General features: G+C 39.3%; 1 protein-coding gene across 2 annotated transcripts in view; it reads right to left on the reverse strand.

Annotated features, from left to right (window-relative positions):
• ADGRA3 (adhesion G protein-coupled receptor A3) overlaps window positions 1–16,459 on the reverse strand; it is a 128,608-nt gene that overhangs the window by 39,342 nt on the left and 72,807 nt on the right. Inside the window, exons 11-12 of one of the 2 annotated variants that reach the window (XM_052641894.1) lie at window positions 6,822–6,983; window positions 4,093–4,296 (exon numbers count right to left, since the gene is read on the reverse strand). In XM_052641894.1, the coding sequence (XP_052497854.1) occupies window positions 4,093–4,296; window positions 6,822–6,983 (366 nt within the window). The remainder of the gene's footprint in view (window positions 1–4,092; window positions 4,297–6,821; window positions 6,984–16,459) is intronic. The other variant, XM_052641895.1, reaches the window with a different exon arrangement.

Below are 16,459 nucleotides of genomic sequence, written 5' to 3' on the forward strand. Positions count from 1 at the left end.
CTCTTAGTATAACTCAACTCACCAGCACATCAGCTTCTATTTATTCCAGACAGTGAACAAAGCACTATGAACTAATGGCCACAATGAATTCTGTCTGAGAAAAAAAAGGAAGCTGCCATCTGAACTGGTTCTTAGAAGAGAGTAACAGGGATTTTCCCTGAGCAGGGGGGTGACTGAGGCCATGAAAAGGGGCACACAGCGCAAAGATGTACACGACTGGCTTGGAAATGAAAACTTCATTTGGGCTAAAGCCCTCGATGGGACAACAGAAACATGGGATACATAAAGAAAACCTGATTTCCAAATTCCTGCCAAGAAAACTTTAAAAAACCAATTCGTTCTGGCTACAATAATTACTGAATTCAAAACACCAACAGTTAATAAAAGCTCTTAATATTTAACAAAAAATAGGCAATATTTTGTGATGCTAACAAATCTTACTTATGGTACCAACAGTGGAAGGAAGCATTTGGAAAAGAAAAAATTTAGATCAGGTGCTGAAAGAGTCATACCACAGGTAATTCAATCTCCAAATGGTTGAATGACTGAGGGCCAGCACTGGAATTCATCAGTGATGTAAAGAGCAGCTCTGACCTCAACCAACCCTCAGTCCAGTGCAGGAATAAGAAGCCCATTGGGCCCCTGTGTGTAACATGCAATGACAGAGATGAGCAGAATGCTATGGGCAAAGTGAGGAAGAGAAATGAAGATGAGGATGGGAGAAGCAAGGATTGACCAGATGGAATTAGTTAGGATTCTCGAAGGTTACATCTTTCTGCTGGGTGTTATCACAGAACCAAGCAGCTGGGGAAGGGAGGGGAGCAGAGGAGCAGGGATTCTAGAAGAAGAATTAGCATGGGGCTGGCCTAAGTAAATTTGGTCAGTGGCTGGAAGAGACAACAAAGTAGACAAGGGCAGATAAATGCCAAATTATTAAGTTACTGACAGCCAGCCTCCCAAAGGACATGAAGAATTTATCGTGGGATCTGCAAGGTCATCTCCATGTGGGACAGACCCAGGGATAACATTCACAATCAAAGAGTGTGAACAGAGAGGAAGGTCCCATAGGTCCTTGGCTCTGCAGGCCCTTCAGTTGCTAAAGAGCGGAGAAACTGGAGAGTGTTCCCAGAAGAAGGACCAGAATGTCAGCTGTGGAGGGACTCAGGGGACCGGGGGGGTGGGGGGGTGGCACGGGGGCACAGCACAGCTATTCACTGAAGGGTAAGGAAGCACTTCAATATTTTACTAACTTTCATGGTTGGACTGGTATGCATTGGCTGAATACTGCCCTAGGCAGACCAACCTGTATGAAAAGCATGGATATTTTTTTAATCAATTTATTTTAATTGGAGGATAATTACTTTATAATATTTTGATGGATTTTGTCATATATACATCAAAATGAATTGGCCATAGGTATACATGTCTCCCCCCATATCCTGAAACCCCCTCCCACCTCCATCCCCACCCAATCCCTCCAGGTTGTCACAGAGCACCAGTTTTGGGTGTCCTGCTTCAGAAAAGCATAGATTTTTAAGAAGAGCCTGGAGACACAGAGACTAAACAGAAGCTCACAATGGTATGGGCAATATAGAATGAAAGTCCAAACTGGGCTGTGATGGTAATAAAGAGAGCAAAGACAGGACAATAGGGATTCAAAAAATATGTAGAAAACAACTCCAGTTAGGCTCCTACAGCTAAGGACTGCCTTCTTATGGGTTTAACTTTATATGCTAGCGTGTTCTCCCATCCAAGGGCAATACAATCAATTATGACATGTTCAAGATCTAGTTAGTCCATTGATGGCATTAAAAAAAAAACCAAGCACAAGCAAAGAGAGTAAAAGCTGCCATAATATAAAGTCTAAAATTTAAAAGTTTTCTGTTAAAATGCTAAGGCATTTTGCATTGTCAATGCAAAAATTTTTAACTGACTTTTGTATCACGAAGGATATGGTCCTTTTTCACTCGGTGTAAGCATGTCCATCTATGAAGCATGAATAATAGTGTGACGCATCCTTGGTTTCTGGCCACAAGATGATCTTAAAATGATGGAACAGTATGAAATTGACAAATTTAAGAGTGTTCATTTAAAGCTTTCTACTTCAGCAGGTAGAAACTCTCCTTACCCAGAGGGGTAGGTTGTGAAATTGATGAAATGTTGAGTTTCATCATTTTTAATCCCTTCCTACCAACTGTGATCATCTAAGATAGAAGGGTTCATCAATTTTAAGTGTTCCTCAAAGACACACACCCCTCTCTTGTGGGCTTGTGTGTGATGCTGTTTCGATGCCTTTTGCAGTATGTTTTTACCAATACTACACTCTAAGCAAAGGAACAGACATTAAGGAGTTGCACTGCTAGGTGCAAAACACTCTCCCAGAGCCAAGAGTAATAAATATATCTTGCTAATTTTCCTCTGAATATATGGCATCAAGTAAATATATTATCATTAGACATTCTGATATAGCTGAGATAGCTGTCTTGGGCAGTGGAAGAAGTTAAGATTATTTCTAAATTAGGCAAACTGGCTCTTCTTATGGAGGTCACAAGTGTAAAGCGTGACTCCAAACCCACTCCAGTATTCTTGTCTGGAGAATCCCATGGACAGAGGAGCCTGGAAGATTCCCAATCCATGGGATTGCAAAAGTTGGACATGACTTAGTGACTAAACCACCACCAGACTAAACCAAAGTATGACAAAATATATTAATTCTTCATTTATCCATTCACTCATTCATTCAATATTCATTGCGCTTCCAGTGTACCAGGACACCTAAGACCTATTTGATTACTATGCAGGCATTAACACTGGAATGGGTGGATATCGTTTGCAATATAATTAAGAAACGAACTATAAAAAAAGAAAAGTACTGTGTAATTAAAAACCACCAAGAACACAATTACACATAGCCACACAAAACTCAATGAAAAAACACAGTTCCATTAGGGGGTCAAACTGTACTTCCACCATTTGCTTCAATGTAGTTTAATAAAACACGCCTAAACCGCCAATTTTAAAAACCAATAAAAATGCTTTTAATTTTGCTTGCTGCAGTGAAGTCACTCAGTCATGTCCGACTCTTTGCAGCCCCATGGACTATAGCCTACCAGGCTCCTCCATCCATGGAATTTTCTAGGCAAGAGTACTGGAGTGGGTTGCCATTTCCTTCTCCAGAGGATCTTCCTAACCTAGGGCTCAAACTCTGGTCTCCCACATTGCAGGCAGACGCTTTACCATTTGAGCCACCAGGGGAGCCCCAATTTACAAACACTCGTGTCTGCACTTCTGTGCAAAAAATCTTGATATATAGCTGGCTGGATTAAATGCCTGGACTTAGTCATTAGGCCCACGAGCACAGAGCCACGGGCACCGAATACTTTTAGGAAGTCTACAAAAATGTCTTCATGTCTTTAAAATCAGCAGCATAAAAATGAACTTTAAAGTCAAAGAAAATGTCTCAATATGTAACTAATATATTCATGCTTTTACCACTCCAGTCATAAAATTTAATTGTGATATATTCATATGCAGAAAGGGGTCCAGAGGGCAAAAATGGTTAGGCCCATGATGGCCATGATGTGTTCCTTCTTCGTCTGAATTTCTTTCAAAACAAGAACAAAGGCAATTCTAATACACTTCTCCCTCCGAACAACCACTGGTAAGATTATTTTTGCAAAGCAGAGCATTTAAGTGCAGCACCCTCCATATCCTCAAAGGACTGATTCCAGGATCCTCTTGGATACCAAAACCTGTGGATGCTCAAGTCTCTTGTTTAATATGGCATAATATCTGTATATAACCTAGGCACACCCTCTGGTATACTTACTTTAAATGATGTCTAGATTACTTATAATACCTACTGCAGGTGTTCTACAAATAACTGTAGATATAATGTAAATCCTATGCAAATAGTTGCCAGCATGTAGCAAATTTAAGTTTTGCTTTTTGGAACTTTTCAGGATATTTTTTTTAATTGGATATTTTCAATCTGCAGTTGGGTTGAATCTGTAGATACCAAACCTATGGATATGGAGGTATTGTATTCTAATCTAACTACAAAGTCTTAAATGACTACAGAATATAACGTACCTTCAGAGCCAGACTTGAAAATGTATTTGAAACGTTGCACTTAAAGCTCAGCTGTTTATCCAGGTTTCCATCCGGATCTCGCCTCCCATAGTCAGAAAGGCCTGTCCGGTCAGTGGCTGCCACTTTTTGGAACACGGTACATGTCATCCCAGTGAAGCCAGTAGCCTTGATGACATAAGCTTCCAGAGCAATATTGGGTGAATACTTCAAAAGTCAATCAAACAGGAGTTACAAAAGATTTATAACATGGGGGGAAAAAGCACTTTCAAAGAGTTTCAAACACAAAATACTACATAAGCTAGAAGACAAAGCTTGAGCTCTTACTAAACAAAGACATTGTGCAGATAACTGGCAGAATCAAAAAAGATGCCAGCTACAGAAGGATGTCCTAAAATAGCAAGATACCCACTAAGAGGAAAAGAGTAAGTCACAAAGTATGGAAGATCAGATATAAATGAGAAGTCAATTAATAATTTGAAGAGTAGTTGCAGGAATTTATAAGTTGAAAATGGAAGTATTCTGATTAAAAAAAAAAGAAAAAAAAAAAAGCTAGAGAAATCAGTAGACCCCCTTAATGATCTTAGTACACTTAAAAGCTGCCTTATTCAATGCTTCATAACATCTTTACACTTCTTCCTTTCACAGGAACAGCAACACTTAGCATTAAGTTTCACCAATAAAATCTTTATACAGACTCATGGCAAAGTTTTCTTCAGAAAAGGAAGGGAGGTGCTAGTCCACACAGAAATAAATGAACAGATTTTGAAGGGCGAATTAGGCCAGAAAAATTGCCTGAAAAAGATGGCACCTGTCCTGACAATTTTAAGCAATGCAGGAGTGCAACTGAACTTGAGAGTCTATCAAAACCTATGGTCTGCCGATACAAACAACCATCCACCCATGTCCAGGAGCTTCTGGCACCACTCCCACCTGTCAGAACCACGACAGAGCTAACATAAGAAGTGACAGGCTGACCGGTTTTCGTTTACATCCAGCAAGATGACAGGATGTGCGGTAAACTCCCTCCTTTAAGGACGGTTAATTCTACGTTTACTATGGAAGCAGGGCACCATTCTAAGTGCCATATGTGGACAAAGTTCTCCTTTAAACTTTTTTTTTTCATATAGGACTTTCATGTAAGGTGTCCAAAATCTATCAGGAAGATTAAAATTTTTAAATATATGAAGGTAGAATTTTTTCAAGTACCATATATATATAGTAGAAAATATCTGGCAGTTCCCCAAATTTTTAAGGGTAAGAAATCTTTGTATTTAGTTTTGCCCCACAGATGACAGAGTGTGAAAAATCTTACTAAATTCAATCATACTTACCAGCAAAGTTTATTTGAAATTTTTTATTAATCAAAGACACATTAGAATTATGATAAACATGTGAAACCTCAGTCGAAAGAAAAGTGCCATTTTGAAGTGCCCTTGAAGCCATGTCTTAAGCAGATGTATTGTTTCTCAGGAACTTTTTTATGCTTTGAAATGGTGTACAAATTCCCCCTGTACCCTCTATTATACCTGTGGGTTCTCAGGAGAATGAAGGAAGCTCTCTGTGCTGAGTAATAAGCAACGGTGAAGCACAGGATGGAAAATGGGTTTAAATGATCTGGGAGGACCAAGTGTGGCAAGCTCATTTCAAGTAGGGTCAGAGAGAGCCCCTACCCTAAACCACGTTGTCCTGACAGGAGCCAGTCCAGGCCTCCATTCTGTTTATTATTCAAGAAAGTAATACTGAACTGAACAAAAGGATCAATAAAACACGGTCTCATCAAAAAGATTCCATCAGTTAATGGAAAGATGGTAATTTTGAATTGTATAAAATCATAGGAGGAAGTAGAAAACATTCAATGAACCCACTAAAATAGTTAGAAAATGAAAATCATGGGCCAGAGCAGAATATGACTGCTAAAAGAATAAAATAAAACATTATCATAGTTTCCACATTTATCATATCTACATTTTAGAACAGAAAAAGGAAAGCAGTACACCAAGAAATTCTGCACAAACAAAATTTAAGATTATTTAACAGAGTGATCATTGCTGTTGGTTAGTCACTAAATTGTGTCCAAGTCTTTTATAACCCCCTGGACTGTAGCCCGCCAGGCTCCTCTGTCCATGGGATTTCCCAGGCAAAAATACTAGAGTGGATTGCCACTTCCTTCTCCAGGGGATCTTCCCAACCCAGGGATCGAACCCACATCTCCTGCATTGGCAGATGGATTCTTTACCACTGAGCCACCAGGGAAGCCCAAGATTGGTTATTACATATAAATAACTAACTTCCCCCAAAGTGGAATTGACTGAAAAATGTCAATAGGTTCACAAGAGTTGGGGGAATCCTAGTTCCCTTTTGAAACTGAAACCTGGGCAAGCAATCAAGCACTGTCTCAAAACATCCTTCAGGGCCCAGAAGACAATATCAGCTAGGATGTGTGATGGGCATGTGACAGGAGGGCAAGGCTATGGTGTTCTTATTTGTGTTGTGGAAAGTTTCAGAGGATGAGATGGTAGTAACTGTTCAAATTACAAATTAAGCCCAGTTACCAAGAAAACAGACTACTCAGAAGCAAAACTGTCTTTTTAAATGTCTGAGAACAGGAAATTCTGTAATAATCAGCAGTAACAAAATACCCCATAATGGGATGAGACCTATCTATTTTGAGCTTAGAGCTGCTTTCAATGAACCTTTTCCTTAGAAATCTAGGATAACGTGACACTTACTGTTGAATAAACATGAGCTCCGTTTGCCAGTCGGTATGTGGCGATGCGCTGCAGACACTGAACGATTCTACTGCAGGCTTTGGCCTCCCTCTGCGCCAGCCCCAGGACGCGTTCATCAGCCAACATGATGTTACTTGCAATGTCAACCATCACATCGCCAAGCTAGCAGGAGTGCAAGAGAGAAAAGGAAGATCTTTAAAGCCTACACAGGAGGCTTTACATCACCAAAATTCTAATGAGACACTAAGATGGGCATTCAGTCTAAATTTTCACAGGAAAACCCAACAAGCACTTGACTCATTTCTCATTAAGGCATCTTCAGATAGGAAGAGTACAGTCGTTATAACCATTCGGTAATATTTAGCTCAAAACAGTGTACTCACGTAACCACCAAATCATCAGGGAAAAGACTGACATGTAGTATTCAAATTGACAGGTTGGGGTGGGGGTAGGGGGCGCCGTCAGGGAGTGGGGGGAGAAAGGCATTTACATTAATCAAGGGGAAGAAAATCACATGATTCTCAGAATAAACAGATCTCAACTCTGTCTAGAAAAACACTTATCTTCTTTTTGCATAAGCATTACTTAACATGATCAAGAAGTATCTGGCACAACATTAAATCAACTATACTTCAATTAATTAAAAATAGAAGAATATACGGGTGACCTCTTTAGCATCCTGTCATGTTTAAAACCCTAGGTATGTCCAACTACTCTGAGTTCTCTGTATGCGCTGGGCCATCACGTGAGTCGGTGCACACGTTTCCCCCTTTATCTTGAATGAGCTGCTTCTTCCCCGTCTCCCAACTCAAGGGATGCTTTTAGATTTACATGGTCACAGAAACAAATGAATCCCAAGAAGTGTCCACTTTTCCACTGCTTGTTTCATTTCCTGAATTCTTTTCATTAGCTCAGTTCATAACTTACAGATGTAAACATCTGTCAGGCAACACCAGTGAACTATCAACGGGCTGTCGTTGCTGGTGACTTGTAGGTCTCCTATCAAAAAAGTGCACTGAACAGTCCAGGATAAGCAGACAGCCTGTTCCCGGGAGGGTCTACTATTGAGCAAACTGTTCACGAGAACTGGAGCACACAAGCATTCTGCAGGTAGCACTGGAGGACTGACAAGCTGGCAGGTCCTCTAACCAAGAAAAAAGCCTCAAAAGCCCCAAAGCCAAGCCAGACTGCCAAGGACATTTCAGCAGATGTCTTTTCATCACCCCAGAAGAGTCCAGCTGAGCTTTTCAACCCTGTTCTGCCTCCAATACTCTTCCCAGGGTATGTAATTATGAGGGATAAGGTGGGTCTGGAAAAAGATCAGTCCTTTCCACCCATGCTTCATTTCAGGAAGAAGACAAGCCTGCGGAAATCTACCGGATTCCACCTCCGAGCCATGGAACAGGGCTGGCACCTTCCGTACCTTCCTTTATTTGTGAAACAAGGATAATAACCATCCTGTCTTTTCTGAATGTTGTGAAGATTAAGCTCCACTAATAACTATAAGGCTCCTCAAACTATGCCTTGCACATGGCAGGCATTCAAAACACAGCTCTAATTTTACTGCTCCTTTTTCTTTTTTTTCATTTCCATCCCAAAATAAGTCTCTTTGAGAATGACAGGCTCTAGAAGAAGTGTTAAGAAGGGTACATTTTTAAAGTCTATATGTTCATATATAAAGAGGAACAATGTACCCAGCAAAACTGCCTCTATTTCCTCTGTAAAGCCCCATCATCTTATCCAATTCAAATACAGTTAATTGACTTCATACTGCCGTTACTATCATGTGTCACAATTCTGTCCTTATTTTAATTCCAATATAAACATCTTGGGGGCAGGGACAGCACAATGTCCTACTTATATTCATGCTCATTCATTAGTGTAACTTCTCTATAAAAGCCAGTAGCTATATAATACCCATTCACTCCCTGACTAAATATTTATTGAGGACCAAGGTGAGCCAGACACTATCCCAAGCAATGGAGATATAGCAGTGAGAGAAACATAGAAGATCTATTTTGGAGTCTGTATCTATCAAGAAAATACATAATAAGCAACTAAATACATTTCTTTTTAAAGTGACTAGGTTGTGATACCTGCAAGAGATGAAAAAAAAAAACAGAGTAATAAATAACAGTTAGTAATGGAATTTAACCACAAAACCCAGTTTTAATGGACTCATATATTCTCTCAAGAGGCAACTCATTTAAACCCAAGATATGAACAAGATCAACTGACAAAGAATTAAGAAGAACCTACAATCAAACTATGTAGAATACTGAGCTTGTTCATTTGGTACAACTGATGAAAACACCAGGCTTCCCTGTGGCTTAGATGGTAAAGCGTCTGCCTACAATGTAGAAGACTGGGTTCAATCCTTGGTTCAGGAAGATCTCTGGAGAAGGAAATGGCAAACCACTCCAGTATTCTTGCCTGGAAAATCCCATGGACAGAGAAACCTGTGTCCATGTGGTCACAAAAAGTCGGACATGACTGAGTGACTTCACTTTCTTTTCACTTTCATGAAAATACCATTGTGTATATGTACCACAGCTTTCTTATCCATTCATCTGCTGATGGACATCTAGGTTGTTTCCATGTCCTGGCTATTATAAACAGTGCTGCGATGAACATTGGGGTACATGTATCTCTTTCAATTCTGGTTTCCTCGGTGTGTATGCCCAGCAGTGGGATTGCTGGGTCATAAGGCAGTTCTATTTGCAATTTTTTAAGGAATCTCCACACTGTTCTCCATAGTGGCTGTACTAGTTTGCATTCCCACCAACAGTGTAGGAGGGTTCCCTTTTCTCCACACCCTCTCCAGCATTTATTGCTTGCAGATTTTTGGATCGCACACATTCTGACTGGTGTGAAATGGTACCTCATTGTGGTTTTGATTTGCATTTCTCTAATAATGAGTGATGTTGAGCATCTGTTCATGTGTTTGTTAGCCATCTGTATGTGTCCTTTGGAGAAATGTCTATTTAGTTCTTTGGCCCATTTTTTGATTGGGTCGTTTATTTTTCTGGAATTGAGCTGCATAAGTTGCTTGTATATTTTTGAGATTAGTTGTTTGTCAGTTGCTTCATTTGCTATTATTTTCTCCCACTCAGAAGGCTGTCTTTTCATCTTGCTTATATTTTCCTTTGTTGTGCAGAAGCTTTTAATTTTAATTAGATCCCATTTATGGAGTATTACTCAGCCATTAAAAAGAAAACATTTGAATCAGTTCTGATGAGATGGATGAAACTGGAGCCGATTATACAGAGTGAAGTCAGCCAGAAAGAAAAACACCAATACAGTATACTAACACATATATAAGGAATTTAGAAAGATGGCAATGATGACCCTGTATCCAAGACAGCAAAAAAGACACAGATGTGTAGAGCGGACTTTTGGACTCAGAGGGAGAGGGAGAGGGTGGGATGATTTGGGAGAATGGCATTGAAACATGTATACTATCATGTAAGAATCGAATCGCCAGTCTATGTCCGATGCAGAATACAGCATGCTTGGGGCTGGTGCACGGGGATGACCCAGAGTGATGTTATGGGGAGGGAGGTGAGAGGGGGGTTCATGTTTGGGAACGCATGTACACCTGTGGTTGGATTCATGTCAATGTATGGCAAAACCAATACAGTATTGTAAAGTAAAATAAAGTAAAAACGAAAATTTAAAAAAAAAAGAAAGAAAATACCAGCACCTTAGAATATATTCCTAAAAACAATAGGTATGGGGGCAAATTTCACTTTAACAGAAGCGCTTATTACTGGAGTTATGAAGATGGGTGGTGACTCCTGCATTTGTATATCAGCCACTTATACAGCAACTAGAACAATAACTAACACCTCTTAATGGGAATTCAGAGAAGCTAGAGAATTTGGTTACATTTTTACCTGTTATTCTTACCTTTCAAATTTGTATTTTCAAAACTGTATACAAAAATAAATAAGAGATGACACTGTATGATATGTTCTATAGCTATCAGAAAAGAAATGGCCATTGCCTGCAAAAATTTAAAAGATAAAATATAAGAAAATACCAATTCTCCTCCAAGGCACTTCTCAAATATTTATGAAGTATTCAAAAAAATCAGCAATTTTACAACTAGTTTGGAAATTTATTTACAAGTTCTACATGTATGGGCTTTATGAAAATCTAACATGAGACCTAACTGATATATCATCTCTTTTGAAAAGCTGTTTATTTTTTAATCAAGAAACTACAGCTATGGGTCACTAGATAATGCCAGCCAAGGAATTTGACATGTGTCAATAACTGTTTAAAAAAAAAAGTAGTAGTAGTATCTGTAAGAAGGTCTAGAGCTAATAGAAGTGGTTGCCTTAGCTGAGGATAAGCTCCCCCCCCCCCCATTATTTCATTATAAATGGCTATGAATTAAAGAAACAGTTTTGTAGCCAAAATATCCCCTATAGCAAGCAATCATGAAACACTACATGCTTCTGGAGCTTGGTTATGGAAGTAGTTCTGAATACTTCATGGTGGCAAAAAAGGACACAAAAAGAATAACAGTACATGAAAAATTACACTGGATTAAAAAACCATCCCTGAAATGTGACACACAGGTACAGTTTAATAACTGCAACCAATGTGTTGGGAAGCACCGTATTTCTCTTCAACTGCATTCCCTGAAGGCCACGCCGGCCATGGAAGGGTCGGAAGAGTCATGCACCTGCTCTGCAATCTGTCATACCAAAGGGTGAGGATCAAATGAAAACACTGTGAACGCACTTCATCCAAGATAAAAGGGTAGAGAAATGAAAATGCCACATTAATAACAATGAAACCATTAAATGTCATCTGTGGTAAGAGGCAGAATATTTCATGCTCTTCTCAATATTTATGTTTGCAATCCTGGGCAAAACTAGATTAAAATCACCTGTAAATTTCATGCATTTCTGATGTTGGTTCACGTAACACACAATAGATAAACTCAACTTGATGGTATTTGATTTTAATGTAACAGGCGTACAAAATAACATTGCAGCGAGAATGCTTACGTGCCTTGGAGTTAAGTTCTCCTGGGTTAAGAGTTCAACCATCCCTTACAAGTTAAATGTCCATAGCAAATTATTTATCCTCTCCAAGTCTCTGTTTGCCCATTTGCAAAATGAGACCAAGAACCCTATGAAAACTGTCTTTCTTTAAGAAAGACACACAGAGAGAGAACAGAAGGCAAATATCTTCATTAAGCAATTCATATAGTTTTTGAGAAAAGCCAAGAAATCTAGGCCCCTCCCCACATTCTTGTTTCAAGCACAAAGTCAGCAGGGGGTACCTCGGCAATTCTAATAACCAGAGAAGCAAGAATTAGACACATATACCACAGGGCAGTATGCTGAGTTGTCGTCTGGGGACAGCTGAGATGGAGACAGAAAGTACAAAACTGACACACAGTTCAAACTCGACTAAATAATAACTCAGATGATGTCATTATTTTAGTTCAAGTAAACTTCATGGTTTTTCCTAATTATAAATAACTGTATTAATATCATTCCCATCTCAAAGTATGCTATATTGCCCTGATTACTTTAATGAGGGAATTGCTCTGTTCTGAAAGTCAACTTTTAAGAGTGTGTTTATGGCATTATTAACCAGCTTCAGCATCCTGAGGGCCTAGGGACCCCACTGAACGCTGCTCAGCTTGATAAGTAGTCAGTGCTCGAAAGGCCTAAATGTGATGGTCACCAGGACTATGGCAAAGATGAAAGCTCTGATGTCACTCTGGTACAAAAATAAAGAGGATGGCGATGGGAAAATAAGTGGAAAGGGGAAAAGATTGAAAATAATGTCACAGGGAATAAAAGTTGCATTTATCCTCTATTGCCTTATAGAAAGTATCTGAAATAGCCTAACAAAGTTTAAGAGATAATTCTTTTTAAATTAAAACATACACAGAGAGTGAGAAAGTGTGTTAGTCACTCAGTCATATCCAACTCTTTGCAACCCCACAAACTGTAGCCTGCCAGGCTCCTCTGTCCACGGAATTCTCTAGGCAAGAATACTGGAGTGGGTTGCCATTTCCTTCCTCTAGGGGATCTTCGCGACCCAGGGATAGAACCGCGGTCTCCTGCATTGTAGGCAGATTCTTGACTGTCTGAGCCACCAGGGAAGTCCTGGTGGGAAATACACGCTTAAAAAAAGACTCAAATAAGTTAAAATACACATCAATGGCAAAGTTAATGGGACTGGGGAAAAACTGATTCTTGACATGTTTCTAGTCAAGGCAGTGAAGACAACTGTTCAATTATTAATGAAAAGGAGAATATTTCCACCAAGTAGACAGTCACTTTCATAAAGAAAATTCTTAGAACACGTGAAGAACACTATTAAAGAGATACCAAGTGAAATGCTCAACATCCTCAGCCATACCTTCACAACAAACAGAAAGGCTTAACTTCTACAATCCCTCCAACTCTCCCACTGGAAGCAGATCTTGTTTTTTCCGATGACAAAAATGTACATGCATCTCCCTTTCTGGAAGCATGGAGGACTAAGTATTATGGACAACTCTCCTGATAAAAGTGAAAAATGGTAAAGGAAAAAAAGTTACCTTTTAAATGCACCACTGACCACTCAGAAAACAAAGGCTCCACGAGGGACCAACAGCAAAATAACAGGAATCCAAAGAGCTCTGAGGCGGAGCTCGGCTGACCACAGACTACGCTTTGACTTCCATGTAAGACCCAGGCCCTGCCAACACAGGCTAACAGGAGAAAACCACAGCATAAAGCTGATAAGCCAAAGGGGACATTAGCAGGGTCAGGGCCAACCAGCATTAAACTAGCCTCCTGGAAGGAAGGGAATCGCAAGGAAACTTGAAACTTGTCCATCTTGACTTTGGCACAAGGTAGGAGGTAAAAAAAATCTCTTCCCTGTCAATCTGTCAACACAAGTCGACCTTCACACAGGACTGAGAACAGAGTTCTCATTTTTTTTGTGGTCTGAGAAACCTCAAGCTGAGAACTACTTTCAATGTGACCCCCTAACACTGATATAGCCCCCCAGCACCTAGCAGAAGCACATAAGTGTCACATCATACCATATATCATGTCATAATAATGACACACTATACCATTCTCATGAAGACCACTCGTCACCAACACGCATCAGCACAGTTCTGGAGGTCCTCACCGATGTATAACCAGAAAAACAGGATGTGTTTTATACGGGAACAGACAAACCAACTGTTATCTACTGTCTACGGACAAAACCATCTGTCTAGAAAATCCCACAAAACCAACTACAAAATTCTATGAATGAATTTCATAAGGAAACCAGACACAAGGTCCACATTTTAAAAAATAATAATCATCAAGGAAAACTGAACACGGATTAGATATTTTATAACATTAAGCACTTGAGTTTATTTGGGTGATATAATGACCATATCAAGGTTCTATTTTAAAGTTCCTTACAATTAAAAAAAAATTATGGATGAAATATGACACCTAAAATGTGCTCTTAAATGTTCCAGCACTGAAAGACAGAAAGACAAAGAGTAAGACAGAGACACACAGAGACGCAGGGAGACGGGAAGAGAGAAGGAAGGAGGGGCAGATAACATAAAATGAGTGGAGAGCAGAGATGAAGTAAGACTGGTAAGCACCGAAAATTGTCGAAACTCAGTGAAAGGTAAAACAAAAGTGTTAATAATAATATTCCGTCTCCTATACACTTTAGGAATTTTCTAATTAAAAAAAAAAAAAGTTTTTAAAAAGTTAAACCCACGAGAACATTTTTTTTAAAAGAGGTAAGGATAGAAAAGAAATATACTACAGTGGTCCTCAACGTGGGAGACCTGGGTTCGATCCCTGGGTTGGGAAGTTCCCCTGGAGAATGGAAAGGATACCCGCTCCAGTATTCTGGCCTGGAGAATTCCATGGACTACAGTCCATGGGGTTGCAAAGAGTCAGACACGACTGAGGGACTTTCACTTCACTTCACAATGGTGTTCAAAGTCTGTGCCAAAGACGTTGCCCAGAATCAGCTGGAATTTAGTGGAAATATGAATCCTCAGGCTTCTCGTACCCAGAACCTGGCACGAATCATGGGCCCCATGCAAGTTTGAGAAACCATGTTCTCAGAAGGATCAAAAAGCCAGAGGCTGAGTCTTTGAAAATGTTAACAATATCAGGAAGTCTGACAAGTAAGATCAAGGAAAAAAACATTTAAAATATTGAAAGTAAAAAAGAAACTCGCCAGTACAGATGTGATTATACCTTAAAGTGAGTAAATGAAGGAATTTTAAAAATTCTATACATAAAAATGTTGAGGTGCATGCCTTACATATTTAAAACTAGAGCACAGTAAGAAAACTATAACACATAACTAACTCTAATCTTCACAGATGTTCTCTTTAAAATGGATATATATGTTTGTTCCCATAAGAGAAATCACTACAGTAAATATGGAACACACACTATCTGACAGATAACCTTTGGCTCTTTTTAAAAGACCCCGGTAAATACCTCATTTAGATCTGGCAGTTTGATAGTTTTCAGCACCCACCCTAAGACGACAAGAGTACCAGCTTGTATTGGCTAGACTCAATCACAGGTTGTTTATGAAAAAATCCACAGCACAACAACTTTCTGGATATAATACAAAAGTCAATTTAATTGTCCAATTATGCTCTATGCATTTTAAGATACCTTAGCATAATTTTATGCAGTGTTAATTAACTTAAAATGGAGCCCTTAAGCCTTATGAACTCTTAACATAGCAATAAACAGGGAAAGCTCTAGCCTGCAATTTTAAGCTTCCAAAGAATCAAATGTCTGTCACTGCATCAAAGGTAATATTACATTTATATCTCAACTGTTCAATCCTGAATAATTTTCTGTTTTTTCTATTTATACTTAATAGGTTGCCATCATTTGTTGCCAAAGATAGTTAAAATTTCACCTTCTATGTCAGCCAGTGAAAGTGACAACAATCTCCTTCAAAGTAAGTTTTTAGATAAGTAACTAAAGCAGTCTGGTGATTTTTTTTTGAAGGACTTCTCTCTTAGCTTCTGAGATCATAAGAATGTTACTTTTCAGAGGGGACACGTGTATGCCTATGGCTGATTTATGTTGATATATGGCAAAAATCATCACAATATTATAAAATATCCTCCAATTAAAATAAATAAATTTAAAAAAAAAAAGAAATTGTGAATGGCTATATTGTATATATACAACAAAGGTCCATATAGTCAAAGCTATGGTTTTTCCAGTAGTCATGTATGGATGTGAGAGTTGGACATAAAGAAAACTGAGTCCCAAAGAACTGATGCTTTTGAACTGTGGTGTTGGAGAGGACTCTTTTGAGTCCCTTCAACTGCAAGAAGATCAAACCAGTCAATCATAAGGGAAATTGGTCCTGAATATTCATTGGAAGGATTGATGTTGAAGGTGAAGCTCCAATATGTTGGCCACCTGATGCAAAGAACTGACTCATTGCAAAAGACTCTGATGCTGGGAAAGACTGAAGGCAAGAGAAGAAGGGGACGACAGAGAATGAGATGTTTGGATGGCATGGCTGACTTGATGGACATGAGTCTGAGCAAGCTCCAGGAGTTGGTGATAGACAGGGAAGCCTGGCGTGCTACAGTCCGTGGGGTTGCAAAGACT

The sequence above is a fragment of the Budorcas taxicolor genome, chromosome 6 (genome assembly GCF_023091745.1).
Source record: "Budorcas taxicolor isolate Tak-1 chromosome 6, Takin1.1, whole genome shotgun sequence".
Classification (NCBI taxonomy): domain Eukaryota; kingdom Metazoa; phylum Chordata; class Mammalia; order Artiodactyla; family Bovidae; genus Budorcas; species Budorcas taxicolor.